Consider the following 15,711-nt stretch of genomic DNA (forward strand, 5'->3'; position numbering starts at 1 on the left):
TTTTCAACAATAACATTATAGATTGTTCCTTGATTTTATTAATGGTTAGGGAGATAGCTTATAAAAATCAGAAACAGATTTGGATAGAGAAGACAACAGAATGTTGAAGCACAAACTTCTTTGCACATATTGTCTGTGTAATCTATTTTTTTATAAGAAACCAGACCAGATTTACCCTTGTTGACTTTTGTCCAGAACTAGCACTATTTATTGTTTATAATGACTGCTCTACTCAGCATCTGATTCAGAGCAGCACACATTTATAGCAATTATTATTAAAAGCAACACAACCCAAAACAATAGCATATAAACATCTAGTCTTGTAAATATCCAATCTTTTGCAAATTTTCCAAAAGAAAATAAAAGAAAGAAAAGAAAAGAGGTTATTAGCATGTTTTTATTCAATAATAAAACAAGTAAGTAACCCTTTATAAGTAATCCTTATAAAGCAGTATTCTATAAACTTCAGGATTCTAACTACATAGCAATACATTATTATTACATTATAAATATTGAATAATATGTAATGTTCTTACTCTTATTATTAGACAATAATAATAAGTAATAAGGCCTTACAAAACAAAGTTTGTTTGTTTGTGTCATAAAAAGCAGCCAGTAGTTAGGTTACTAATTTATTAGTATTGGATTTTACAGCCTGGGATGAGAAATTCAGTTTTTTAATAGTTTTCTTCCTACAGTGTCAAAACAATCTGGTTTTGTCTTGAGAATTATAAAATTAAGATCTCCAACAGAATGCAAAGAGTTGAAATCATAGCAGCAATTAAAATTATTAAAACATCAGTTCTACAGTAAATAGCTTGTTTAAAGAATTGATTTTCATTGTTTAAAATGTTTAGTAATAATACAAAATTACTGTATTCAGGATTTAATTCATATATTATAACATTCATTTTTGGTTTTGAGATCTTCCTACAATCTTGCAGCTTTGCTAAAAACAAAAACAAAAGCCCAGTGTTACTGAACAGATGGATTGGTTGGTATAAATCCAGGGAATAGATGGTAATTAGGCTTCATTTTTACTTTTGAAAGAAACATAATAGATATTACAGTTTAATTATTCTGACATCTGTACCATGAGCTTACTGGAAAACCAGTCTTGCTAAATGTAAGAAATAATAATTTAGAAGCAAGAATGTTTTGTGTAACTCCAAATTTGTCAGTCAACATTCTCTACATACTATTCTACAATCAATCACAAAAAGTTCTTTTTTTTATTAAAGGTGATGTACACATTTTAACAATACTTGGTCATTCACAACATTAAATAAAAGGACTCAATATTCTAGTCTACCTATAAAAAAAAAAAAAAAACCCCAACCCCACAAATTGAGTCCCTCCTGATGTGTTTTGAACTATAACTTTTTTTTTTTTTTAATTTGATTTATATGCCGCCCTTCTCCGGAGACTCAGGGCGGCTTACAGTGCGTTAAGCAATAGCCTTCATACTTTTGTATATTTATACAAAGTCAGCTTATTGCCCCCACAAACTGGGTCAAACATTGTTGAATGTTTTGCCTATATTAGAGAAGCTACCAAAATTCTGAAATATATTTAATTCAGCCTATTACAGTTCCTACCTTTCATTTCTGCAAATAATACAGACTTCAGTAAGAAAGAGAAAACATGCTCAGTTTTCTTTTTAAATCAGAAGGGACATGACTACAGCAATTTTTAAAAAACTGATGTTAAATGGCTATCTTAAAATGTATTTATTATAATTTCTACCCCACAATTCAATTCCCTGATTTCTGTAAGCCAACAGGCAAAACAGTAAATCCATACTCACTTTGTTGAGGTGTAAAAAGTATAGGTTATTTTGTTTTGCAGGCTGGAGACAGACTTCTTCTCTTAGCCATCTTAAAATGAGGGATTCCCAAATGATGATTATATCAGGAGAATTTTGGGTTTGTTTGTTTTTAAACCTCTGGGAATGCTGCTCCTAATTGACTTCTGACTCTATTAACTCACATCTATAATGTTCTTTCTGATTTTGATGATCAGCAGGCTGACAAGCATAAATTTGTAGACAAAATAAGAAGAAAATAGAATGACCACGTTGGCTTTTTGATGGACAATATCAGTCAATATGTCAGATTGCTGATCATAGTGCCATTTTGTGGCACTAAACTTCCCACAAAAGAGCTAAAGCAATTATGAAAGAATTTCAGCAAGTATTGCACATCAAATGGAAGCTTTATTTATAACAAATTACATTAAACTTTTTTTCAGCCTACTCTGCCTTCCCCAAAACTTAACTAGAAGTAACTCTGTTCTGGATGGGAAATACAAGTTATTGTGGTAATGGCATGATGTAAAGTTCTTTTGTGTAAATGGCATCAAGTTCTTTTGATTATGTAAGAACTAGCCATCACAAAGATGTTCTTTGTAAGGATACAAATGATTTCTTTGCTATTTCTTACATAATCAACCTTGGGCCAGTCTTCTTTCTCAGCCCTAGGACAGAGGCCATGGAAAACCACATCCAAAAATGCTGCCAAGAAAATTGCATGGATTTGTCCAGGCGGTCTCTAGGAGTCAAGACTGAGTCAAAAGCACAGTTACACAAAAGAAGTAACATGTTACATCAGTTTATATGTTTATTATCGGAGGTTGAAGTATGCTGCTTCTGCATGTGAGTATTTCTGAGAGCTGATCTAAACAACGAGTACTGAAATAATTTTTTTAACTATAACATACAGAGAGAGTTTTTTTAAAAAAAATATCTACCTACAGGACTTATCGATTGTTACAATCAACTGACTTTGAGCAACACACATTCCCCAAGTCCATTGTGAGTTAAAACAAATAAGAATAGCAAAAAAACAAAAACAAAATGAAAACCAAAAATATGCAATATAAAGAATCATATGTACCAGGAATCAAGCATTCCAAAGACACCATGAAAAACTTGCAAACCCAGAGACATGGTTATAATAGCTGTGCCCCCAAGGCTTTTTCAATGGTCTAGTAATTTACAGGCAATATAATATAGAGATAGGCAAAGATTGGCACATTGCTAGTGACATTTTATGAGTCCAAGAGCATGTGCTCTATGCCTATGTGCTTGGGAAGAAAGGCAGAAGGAAGTGTCTAACCAGAGTTCATGTTAAGCAAATACAGGCACAATAATGTACAGAGGGGCAAAGGGCAAATCCTTAATTCACTAATACCAATAGCAGATAATATTTGTAGCTCAGGGTTAAACTGTGGGGTCGATCCTTGGTGCTCTCTGAACTTGGTTGTTTTCTTACAAACATTTCATTATCTGACTAGGTACGGTAACATCATCAGTGCACTGAAGCATAGACATATTTCTTAAAGGATCCATCAGCTAATTTTGCAACTCACAATGAAGATGTAAATAAATAGATTTATTCATTTGATTTTTTTTAAATGCTGCCCACTGATACTACTACTGGAGCCATGTCAGGAGCACTGAAGAGCTTCTGGGTTGAAGGGATCAGCCAGTAACATTACTGCTGCCTGTGAGAAGCCCATTTGGGGGCTCCTTTCATGTCCCCATTAAGCTGCCCCCTGAAGTGGTACACATCTATCTACTCGTGATTGCCCACTTTTGAATTGCTGGACTGGCAGGAGCTGGATTAAATGATGGGATAATGCCTGGAATGCACTGCCTGACTCTGTAGTTTCTTCCCCAAACCCCCAAAACTTTAACCTTAAACTGTCTACTATTGACCTTACCCATTCCTAAGAGGTCTGTAAGGGGCGTGCATAAGTGCACCAGCGTGCCTACTGTCCCTGTCCTAATATTCCTTTTTACTTACTCTTTTCATGTATTCAAATTATGTTTATACGTTTACCTGTTATCTTATATATGCTTGACAAATAAACTTATGATATGTTATGATATGATATGATATGATATGGGAGCTCACCACGCCACATGGCAGCAACAGGTCTCAAACGCAAGCCTGCCAATCATCTGCCCAGCATCCTAACCATGTGAGCCACTGCTCTCCTGCCCATTGATCAAATGACTTTAGACAACTTATATAGGACCAAAACCAGGGTACAGAATGAAAAATCCATAGAAATAATTGTCCCACAAACATTTAACTGCAAAAATACACTTAAGTAGGATTCTACTACATTTTAGCCTCGTGCCAAGGGAAGACCCTAACTGTTTGCCATCAAGTACATGTAAAGCAGAATAGTTGAGAATATATTGCAGCATTTTAAAGAACAAATATTAATTACAGAAAAGAATATTCCATTTCTATATTTGGAAAAACTTGCTCATTCTCTCTGCCAAAAAGAAAAAAAAATCAAGAATTTTTTTTTTTAAATTTACTAATTTAGGCCCAGACTTTTTTAAAAAGACCTCTTAAAGCGTCCTTCACCTCCTTGTTTCTCAGGCTGTAAATCAAAGGGTTCAGCAGAGGGATAACAATTGTATAGAAAACAGCAAGAATTTTGTCACTCACATCCTGGATGGGGGATCCATTGCTTGATTTTGATCGGAAATGTAAAATGAGGATTGCCCCGTGGAAGATGGTAACTGCAGTTAGGTGTGAAGTGCAAGTGGAGAAGGCTTTCAGCCTGCCTGAAGCTGAACTGATCCTCACAATGTTGGCAAGAATACAGACATATGAAACAAAAACACTTAGCAGGGTAGTTGCTTCTACCAGTCCAGCCACATAAAAAATCAGAAGTTCATTTAGGTGAGTGTCAGTACAGGAGAGCAATAGAAGGGCTGTGATGTCACAATATACATGATTAATCTCAGACCGACAGAAGGACAATCTGAAAGTGAAAATGGTATGTAGAAGGGAATGGAAAAAGCCCAGGAGATAGGAACCTGCCATCAGAAGAATGCAGACTCTGGGAGACATGAGGACTGGGTACTGCAAGGGTTTGCAGATAGCCACGTATCGGTCATAGGCCATTGCCACAAGGAGAAAGCACTCTGCACTTCCTAAGCCTATGACAAAATACATCTGCATGGCACACCCAATAAAGGAAATTAATTTCTTATCTTCCAGGAAATTTGCTAAAGACTTACAGGCAACCACAGAGGAGAATAATGAATCTATAAAGGACAGATTGCTGAGGAAGAAGTACATTGGAGTGTGGAGTTGGGGGCTGGCCCTTATTAAAGCAATCATTCCTATATTGCCCACCAATGTAGCCATGTAAAAGATCAGGAACACCAAAAAAAGGATGATCTTCAGGACAGGCTTGTTGGTGAAACTTACAAAGACAAAATCCTTGACTTTTGTGGTGCTGTTTTCTTCTGTCATTTTCCTTCCAGACCTGCAAGGTAAAAGAAATGTGGAAGATGAAGAAAAGCAATAAGTTTTGAATAATTCATATGAGTGATTCAGGGAATTTGTGGATTCCAAATATAGGGATGACCACAAGTTTGAGTTATATAGAAGTGCAAGGAAATTTATGAAGAATGAAGAGTGAATTTTAGTCAAAATGTAATTTCCATTCTTTTACTTAGAGAGTTGATGGAGAAAAGCTGAGATCTCACTAAAAATATCCTTCCAATCAGTAAGAGAAATTTGATTTTTTCTTCCTTACTTTTATGCTGCTCAAAACACTGGGCAGAGATTGCACCATGGAAATTGGCATGCTGTTTGGGGATAGTGAAAGTAATAGTAAAAACATGCAAAAGGTATCAGGTTTGCAAAGATTGGAGTAGATGGAGAGAGTATGTAAGCTTAGGTGGAAGAAATAGTTTGACTAGATCCATGTTTAAGCTAAATGTATGTTTGGGAGGAGATTTTCAAATATATTGTCAGTGAAAAAAAAATTGGCCATAGTGGGAAATGGCAATCATTCATTGTTACTTTTCATATACCAATAATTATTCAGCTATATGAATATCAATAGGGAAGGAAGGAAGGAATTTAGTGACTCCAATTATTTGTTTTTGAATTCCAGTTCAAAACCTTCCTCACAGTTTTACAATTCAAGTTACATGATCAAGCTGTAGTTTATTTAATAAACACCTGTTTTGAAAAGACATTTAAATGCTGCTTTGAGAGCTGCCAGATATGTGTGTGTGTGTGTGTGTGTGTGTGTGTGTGTGTGTGTGTGTGAGGGGGCATTCTGCTCCCTTTCACCTTTCAGCTCCAATCCAGGAGCCCTCAAACAGTCACATTCACAGCAAACCATTTTATACCAAATTTTTATTTTGCTGATAAAGAAATAAAGGGAGACTAGTATAGATCTATTTCAAGCTTTTTAGCTTTTATCAGCTAGCCATACCCTTATTCAGATTCGACACTTAATCTTTCCCCTAGCTCAAACTGTTGAAGGGATGAGAACTTGTGGCTCAGAAGGTTAATTCAACTGCCTAACATGCAGGAAGCCCAAGCTTGAATCCGAGTAAGGGTATGGCTAGTTGATGAAAACTAAAAAGCTTGAAATAGATCTACACTAGTCTCCCTTTATTTCTTTATCAGCAAAATAAAAATTTGGTATAATATATATAGTCTTTGTAAAGTAAAATTTTCTTTTCTCTTTTTAAAATTAATAGAGATGAGACTTTCTTCAATGCAAAGGACTAAAGGAAATATTGATTTGATCTGAGAAACAATATTCTGCATGTTCCAGATAATTAAATACCTGATCATTTTAGTGTAGTAGAGAGCTCTTCTGGGGATCCCGGTCTGATCTGGGCCACTGTTTGCTTTTTGTAAAGTAAACAGAAGGGAAGCCCCTGCACAGTTCATAAGAAATCCAAGTTTAATTTACCTCCAGCTCTGGCAGGATCTTTTTTATACGTAGAATTCCTGCTCTGCCATTTTGAATTCACTATAGAGAATCCTGCTTGTTGGATGACTGAGCCACTGGGAAGTATCATCTTTTCTTCTCTCAAAGCTCGTTCTCAGCTTCAGAACAAAGGTTTTTCTTAAATAGAAATTCCCTAAGCCTCAGCCAATAGGGAGGCAGTATCTCTATACAAAATGTGTATAAAATCAATGGACACAGGGATGAGCAGACTGTCAAGAACCTCAGAGGGTGAAAAGAGTTCCAGAATTCAAGACAAGCCCATACACTTTTTATATGCCAATAGAAGTGAAGGTTGGTGAGGATTACTTCGGTTTGGAGGGAGCGGGGTGGGGGGGGAGAGAAAACAACCACATGACTATTGTATCAATACTTACCGAAAACAGAAAATGAAGTGATAGCAAATCTGAGGAAATAGATACCGAGTGAAATTGTAAAACACAACAGAATTTCAGGGAGGCAGCCATCATATCATCACATCATTTCTCAAAGCAAAAACATTCTTACCCTGAAGCTCACTATCAGATACATGAACTAATGTCATCAAATTTCTGGTTTATATGTAAATCCAAGCAGCATTGTCTTTCTCCACAGCACCAACCTCATCTCTCCAGGCTCTGTGTGCTTGGAGGATCCTAGTATCCCTCCCAGTCCCTAGAGAGGCTGTGATACTCTTCAGACTTGAGTATGTCTTAGACTGCAGCTATTCCTGCATTTGAATAAGAGATCAATTCCATATGAAGAAAATAATGGAGCGGCATGCATACTGTATGCTCAAAATTGGAAATCTGAACAACTGCCAACAGAAGACAAACTAGTTGCCAAAATAACAGAATGTGCAGAAATGGACAGACTTACAAAGCAATTACAAGAGAAAGATGATTCTGAATACTATTTAGTTTGGCAGAGATGGTGTTCCTGGTTAGAGGGAAAGATAAATATAGGAAAATAATGTAGCCTGAATGTCTAAGCAGGAGCCACAGGTAGCTAAGCAAGAGTTAGACTACAATTGATTTGTGTATAACTATGTAAATAAATGAATATGTAAAATAGATATGTATAGATATGTATAGAGAAAACCAGGTGGAACAGGAAAATAACCCACCGATGCAACAAATTTTAAGTTGTTGTTTTTTTGATGTTGGTTTGTTTTTCATATTGTTTTATTGTATTTATGTTTGTTTGTATTTTACTGTTGTTTTTCTTTTTTAAACAATAAAATATATAAAAAAAGAAGAAGAAAATAATGGAGCAAATATATAGATGGCATCTATGCTTCTACAATGTGGACAACATCCAGCCTAAGGCCACATTCAGCTCTGGAAGAAACTCTCCCCAAAATGCGACAGGTCTTTGGAAAAACAGTGAAGACAAAGCCTTTAGGTTCAGTTGAATGGCATTTCTGTCATTGTTTGACTTGTCTTGTTCAGGTTGCCTTTTTATTTATTGGCTTATTTTTTAATGACGTATAGAGGTTTTCTTTTAATTGTTCATTTTTATTCTATGAGACTCAAATAGATTGAGTGGGATGGCTTTATAAATACTTGAAATAAATAAAAAGATGGTTTGACTTTGGTTTTATTTTTAACTGTTTCTTGTTGATATTCACATAGTTCATATCTTTTAAAGCATTGCAGGTGATTCCATCACAACTTCCTCACTCTTCTGGGCAGGATTGTGATACAATCTATGGAGAATTCTACATACACCTAACAGAATGCATAACAGACCACGGGAACACACAGGAAGCAGCAAGACAATTAAATGGGGCAACAGGACTGCTATAGAAGAGATACTTAAATTCATGGGGGAAGCAAGAGAAAAAGATCAGAGTAACTCCATTTAACCCAAGTATGAACTGAGATGGAGAATTTCTCTGCTAGGTTTTCAAGACTCTGTTGCATTATCCTTGAGCAATGATGTCCCGAGGACTACAAATGGCTCAAACTTCCCGACCTTGCCAGCTTCACAGGACAGCACAACCGCTGCCGCTGCTGTCTCAAATACATTTTTCTCTTATTTTTCTTTTGCTTATTTTCTCGTCCATTGTGAAAAGCAGGAGATGGCAGCACTTTGTGCATATGCCATTTTTATATCAGAATTCTAAAAGCCCATCTCTAAATATCCATGACTAATTTGATATATGCATGTCTCTGTTTTTAAAATTTGTTTATTTATTGATAATAACTTTATTAGAGTTCTAAAGAAGAAAGAAAAAACTATCAAAAATTAATATTAAAAATAGAAAATAAAGAAGAAGGGGAAAGCACAAGGCAAAAGTGCAGGAAAAAAAGGATAAAGAAGTATTTTCCAATTTTCTTTTACAGTAGTTAAAAGTATAAATGTATCTTAACCTCTTGCTTTATGGCTACATTTTTTCTTTTTTCTAATATAATCTTTCATTTTTTTCTTTTTTTTAAAAAAAAGTTTTTTATTTTAAACACAATAAAAATCAAACATATACATACAACAAAAAATAAAACAACAACAAAAAAGAAGAAGAAAATATTGCTTTTCTTTTCAACTAGGTACAGCGGTCCATTCTTTCTATACATCAATATTTACAGATATTTAAATGTTAACTTATTTGACGTTCATTTTATACTTTATGTCATTTCTTCTTTACTATCAGATGATCATACACATTTGCCCCCTCCTTTCTTCATTCGTTTATCTTATTTCCTTATTTTTCAACCATTCATACCATCTACTCCAGACCTTATAATACTTTGATTCTTCTTTACCCTTAATTTCTTTAGTTAATTTATCTAATTCTGCACATTCCAGGATTTTCTTAATTAAATCCTCTTCCGATTGTAAGATTTCTTTCCTCCAATATTGCGCGTATAAAATACGTGCTGCTGTCAGTATATGCAATATAAGGTACTGTATTTCTTTAGTGTAATTTTCTATCAAGATTCCTAACAAAAACTGTTCTAGTTTTCTCTCTATTGAATTCTGAGTTATTTCTACTATCCAAGTTTTAATTTTCGTCCAAAATTTTTGTGCCATCGTGCAGGTCCACCATTGATGATAGTATGTTCCATAGCCAGTCTTGCATTTCCAACATTTCGGGGAGTTGTTGGGGAACATTTTCACAATTCTAGCCAGTGGAAGGTGCCATCTGTGAAACATTTTCATCTGGTTCTCCTTGTATGCCATCGCGATTGTCAATTTCATGTTCGTTTTCCACATCTTCTCCCACTTCTCTAATTCTATCGCATGGTTAACATTTTGTGCCCATTTGATCATCGTGTCTTTCATTGTTTCCTCTTCCATTTTATACCGTATTAGAAACTTATATAATCTACTTATTAGTTTTCATTCATTCCCTAATATGTTTTTGTCTAATTCTGTTGGTTCTAATCGAACTTGATCTTTTTTTATATCCTCTGTATACTTTGAACTTATCTGTAGATATGTCCACCATTGCACTTCTCTTCCTAAGTCCAGTTCCAATTCATTTCTGGTTTTTAATATTCCCCTCTTATTTATTATGTCTCTATATTTAATTAATTTGGTCCAATCTACTAAATTTGGATGTGTTAGAGTTTCCTCTGGGGAGATCCAAGATAGCACTTGTATATAATGTTTTTTAATTTTATTCCAAATTATTAGTAATGAATTCCTAATTGTATGTCTTCTAAAGTATCCATAAGTATTTTATTTTCCTCCCCACAAATATGAATGCCACCCTATAGTTAAATCATGTCCTTCTAATATTAGCAGTCTTTTATTTTCTAATTCTATCCACTCCTTTATCCAAACTAATCCTGCTGCTTGATAGTAGGCTTCCCAATCTGGGAGGGCAGCTCCCCACCTCTCTCTGGTATCTTGTAGTACTTTTAATCTAATTCTTGGCTTCTTTCCTTGCCAAATAAATTTTGTGGTCAATCTATTTAATAAGTCAAAAAAATTTTTTTCCATTTTTATCGGGATAACCTGGAAGAGGAATAAAATTTTAGGCAAGATGTTCATTTTTATCACTGCCACTCTTCTCATCCATGAGATCTGCAACTTTGACCAGTTTTCCAAATCTTTCCTAATTTGCTCAGTTAATTTATCATAATTTTCTTTTTTAATTGAGGAGCTTCTTGCCATGAGCCAAATTCCCAAATATTTAATTTTTTTTATTACTTGGATATTCATAATCCTTTCTAATTCTGTCTCCTGGCTTTTTGTAAGATTTTTAGTTAGTAATTTTGATTTATTCTTATTAATTTTTAAACCTGCTACTTCACCGAATTCTTCTATTTTTCTGATCAATTTGGGGCCAGATTCTAAAGGTTCCTCAATTATAAAAACCGTATCATCTGCATATGCCTGGACTTTATACTCCTCACTTTTAATTCTCAAGCCCTTTATTTCTTGGTCTTCCCTAATTCTATTTAAGAGTGGCTCCAGTGCTAAAATGAAAAGAAGTGGGGAGAGTGGGCAGCCTTGTCTTACTCCTTTTGTTATCTCAAAGCCTTTTGTCATATCCTGATTAACCAATACCTTTGCCGTCTGTTTTGAATAAATTTTTCCAATCATTTGTCCAAATTTTTGTCCGTAATCCAATTTCTTTATTAATTGTATCATGAAATTCCAGTTCAAATTGTCAAAGGCTTTTTGCGCATCAAGGAAAACCAGTGAAAGTTGTTTCTCTGCGTGTAGTTCGTAATACTCTAATATATCTACTATCGTACGTGTATTATTTTTGATTTGCCCTCCTGGCAGGAATCCACTTTGGTCCAAATGTATATGTTTGTTCAGAATCACCTTTAGTCTTCCCGCAATTATTGACATAAATAATTTGTAATCAGAATTCAATAGAGAGATAGGCCTATAATTTTGTATTAATTGTAGGTCTGAATCCTCCTTATGAATCAATGTAATTAGAGCTTCTGACCAGGATTTGGGTGTGTTTGTCTCTTGCAATTCATCATTAAATATTTCTAACATAAGTCCTCCAGTCTGTTCTATCGTATTTTTGTACAGTTCAATCGGTAATCCATCTGGGCCTGGGGTCTTATTATTTTTTTGTTTTTTCATTGCCATTCCAAATTCAGTTTCAGAGATTGGTCTATTCAATGTTTCTTTCTGTTCGTCTGTCAACTTGCAAGCTTTTATTTCCTCTATATATCTCTGTATTTCAGTTTTCTTCTTTTGTTCCTGAGTATATAATCTAGAGAGGAAGGTATGTACTATTCTTTTTTTGTCTTCTGTTTTATAACATATTTTCCCCTCTTCATCTTTCAGATATTGTATCATTCTTTTTTCTTTTTCTTTTTTAAATTTATAGGCTAACCATCTACTTATTTTGTTTGCATGCTCAAAATAGTTTTGTTTCGCTGCCTTTATTTTCAAAGCTATTTCTTCTTGTGTAATCAAATTTAATTTTTGTTTAGTTATTCTCCTTTCCTCTATAATTTTCTTATTTTGCGGATCTTTATATAGCTTTTCTTCTAATTTTTGGAGTTCTTCCTGTAATTTATTTTGTTGGTATCTTTTCTGTTTATTCCTCTTTGCAATATATGCAATTGACACCCCTCTAATGTAAGCTTTTAAAGTATCCCAAAGATTTTGGGGCGAGGTGTGTTCTTTTTTGTTTATACCTAAAAAGATCTCTATCTCTTTTCCCACTAGTTGTTTGTATTCTTTCTCCTTACATAAATACTGGCTTAGAGTCCACCTTTTGTATCTTTTTTGTTCCTTCCAATGTATTATTAGAGGATTGTGGTCCGCCCATTCATTTATTCCAATATCTATTTTTTCTATCTCCAATTGCAATTGCGCTGTCATCCAGGCCATGTCGATCCTGACCACGATTGGTGCGGGTGGGAATAGTATGTGTATTGTCTTTCTTCTTTGTTGATTTCTCTCCAAGTATCTTTTAAACCTAATTCTGATATCATATTAAAAAACTCTTTTGGTAATATTTCCTTTTTTTTGCTCTTATTCTCACTATAATAATCTTTTTTATCGCGTTGTGATCTCCTATTATACATATGTTTTCTATTTCTTGTTCTAATACTTTATTGTGTAATTTTTTGTAAAAATCTTTTTGGTTTGTATTAGGGGCAGAGATCACTACTAATAAGAATTGTTTCATTTCAGTATCTAATTTGATCATCCAAATTTTCCCTCATCATCTACATACTTCAATTCTGATTTTAATCTTTCTTTTATATACACTGCTATTCCTCTTTTTTATTTTTTTTCTAATCATAAATAATTATAAGTTCATTTTTTCTGCTTCATGCAAAATATCCAAAAGGGGTTTCCAATCAGCATAAACCCTAGTTAGCATATTTCCTTTAATCACAGCTTTCAATTTAGCCAGCTAGTTCCATCATCTTCACCATCTATTCCTCCATTGTGGGTAATGTCAAATCTTTCCACTGTTGTGCATCTCTTTCTTTCTTTCTTTCTTTCTTTCTTTCTTTCTTTCTTTCTTTCTTTCTTTCTTTCTTTCTTTCTTTCTTTCTTTCTTTCTTTCTTTCTTTCTTCCTTCCTTCCTTCCTTCCTTCCTTCCTTCCTTCCTTCCTTCCTTCCTCTTTCTTTCTTTCCTTTCCACTTTCTCTCTCTCCCCCCCCTCTCTTTCTCACTTTCTATGTCTCTCTGTCTTTGTCCTTCTCTCCCTCCCTCCCTCCCTTTCTTTCCTTCTCTATGCCATGCAGCCCACTGATGCAGCTGCTCTGGGTGGCTTATGATAAGTAAACAAGAAAAAAGCTCTGCTGCTCTGCTCCACTTTCTCCTGCTTTCAATTACCCACTGCATTTTGCATCCTGGCTCCAATCATCTCACCAAGTTGCCTCTGTCCTGATGTTTGTTACTTTCCTTTTCTCATGCCTGCAGCCTTCATTTTTCTTGCTCTCCAAACACACAAATACAATTTCTTCTCTTGATACACACACAGCCACCAGAAGGTATTATCTCTTTGTAGCTGAAATGCTGGTGTAGTCCAGCTAATCCAATTACTGGAAAAACGTCTAAAAGGAGAAAACGTCTAAAAGGAGAGGAGTAAGAACCTTGTATTGACCCCTGGAATAGCTTCCTTCTAAAAAAAACACAAAACAACCTAGGTGCAAATCTTCCACAAGCCACAGAAGCTCAATATGTGACTTCAGAGCAGACAGGATCTTTCAGCCCAATCGATCTGACAGAAAAGTATTGAGAACATTTATTTCAGTATTTTTTTTTAAAATTGATTTATATGCCACCCTTCTCCGGAAGCTCAGGGTGGCTTACAGTGCGTTAAGCAATAGCCTTCATACTTTTGTATATTTTATACAAAGTCAGCTTATTGCCCCCTTACGGGTCTCAATTTACCTACCTTAGAAAGGATGGAAGGCTGAGTCAACCTTGAGCCTGGCGAGATTCGAACTTACTTTAATTGCAGACAGCTGGTGTTAAATTACAGTGCTTTAGTCTGCAGAGCTATCCAGGCTCCAGTATTTGGCGGAAATTGTTTATAGTTTAATTACAACACAATGCAGCCCCCCCCCAAATGTTGATGTTGTGGTTAAGTTGCTGGCCTAGAAATCATGAGACTCTTAGTACCAGTCCTGCCTTAGGCCTGAAAGTCCTGGGTGACTTTTGGCCACTCATTGTCTCTCGTGAGGTCTTTTGGCCACTCATTGTCTCTCGTAAGGTCTATGGAGATTCTCAGTCATCCAGGACATGGTTGTCTCAAAGGTGCTTTTTCAAGAGGCAACTGGACTTTCTGAAAAAGCGTCTTTGGGACTCTCGTAAGGTACTTGTGGGCAAAAGAGGAGGAACGTATATTGAGTTACTTATAAAGTAATAAAAGTGGGATAAAAATCTGATAAATAAATAAAGCTGTTTGTTTGCTTTTTTAAAAAAAATGTATTTATTTTGTCCATGCTCTTCTCCAAAAACATCTTAAGGCGTCCTTCACCTCCTTGTTTCTCAGGCTGTAAATCAAAGGGTTCAGCAGAGGGATAACAATTGTATAGAAAATAGCAAGAATTGGCTCTTCCGGTTGGTGACTCGCGGCGATATGGCGTTGAGAGAGTGATCGCTGCTCCTCAACACCATCAGTCACCGTGTTTTGGGGACCCCTGAGGGGCGTGGAGCCCGGAGAGCTCCACGGACGAGAGAGCGAGCCGGGCGAGCGTGAAAGCGGGCGCAAAACGCTGATCGCAAGACCGGGCGGCTCTGTCAAATCCAGCATGTGTGAGTCGGCCAAATAAATGGCCGACGCGAAGCCGCGGTAACCAGCAACTAGATGGAAGCAAGAGAGATCGGATGCTGCAGTGAGGATTGACACACACCTTCCCTGCATCGAGGAGAGAAGACATCAAGAAAGGGGCCGGTGAAGTCGGGCAGGAGCATCTCACAAACGAGAGAGGCGGCAATTGAAAGTTTCCTGAGTATCCTGGCAGAGAGAGAGCCCGACGAGCCGGCATTGAAATAAGAAAGGAAATTTGTATGGATAGCGTGCGTGCCAAGAGAGGATCGGTGAGAAAATCTAAGACCAGCATTTATTTCCTCTTTCCTTTTTTATTGTGAATACAAGCAGATCTAGTGGAGATTGAAATTGGGTGGATCGAGTCTGGCTTTCTTTTTTGTAATGAACAGGAAGCTCAGCCATTAGTGTGACAGGACGGAGGAACAATCTGCCTAGCGGTGGACAGTTTGGCAGCAAGAAATACTATAGAGTGCTGAACTTGGAGGAACGTCCTGAGCTTACAGAAGACCAGAGACTGAGCAAAAAAGAATTGAGTATATCCCAAGGAGGAGAAAAAATTATATATATATATAAAAAAAAAAAAAAAAAAAAATTAATTAATAATAGCTCTTGAACTTCCAGATATTCTGTCTTCAGTATCCTGATTGTTAAAATTGATTGACAAATTGATTTCTTCTTGGACTAGATAAAATTATACACTCTCAAGCTTTGATATTTTAAATCTTTCTATA

At 35.7% G+C, this 15,711-nt stretch overlaps 1 protein-coding gene across 1 annotated transcript; it reads right to left on the reverse strand.

Annotated features, from left to right (window-relative positions):
* Window positions 1-4,337: 4,337 nt before the first annotated feature.
* On the reverse strand, window positions 4,338-5,282 carry LOC139327402 (olfactory receptor 5AR1-like). The gene has a single exon (XM_070957220.1). It carries the CDS (start codon window positions 5,280-5,282, stop codon window positions 4,338-4,340), a length of 945 nt encoding a protein of 314 aa, XP_070813321.1.
* Between the last annotated feature and the right edge of the window lie 10,429 nt (window positions 5,283-15,711).

This window comes from Pituophis catenifer, unplaced genomic scaffold (genome assembly GCF_029215685.1).
Source record: "Pituophis catenifer annectens isolate HBS135680 unplaced genomic scaffold, rPitCat1.0.hap2 SCAF_1, whole genome shotgun sequence".
NCBI classification, from domain to species: Eukaryota; Metazoa; Chordata; class Lepidosauria; order Squamata; family Colubridae; genus Pituophis; species Pituophis catenifer.

Coding starts and splice junctions, on each gene's coding strand:
- LOC139327402 (XM_070957220.1), bottom strand. CDS start 5,282: ATGACAGAAGAAAACAGCACCACAAAAGTCAAGGATTTTGTCTTTGTA.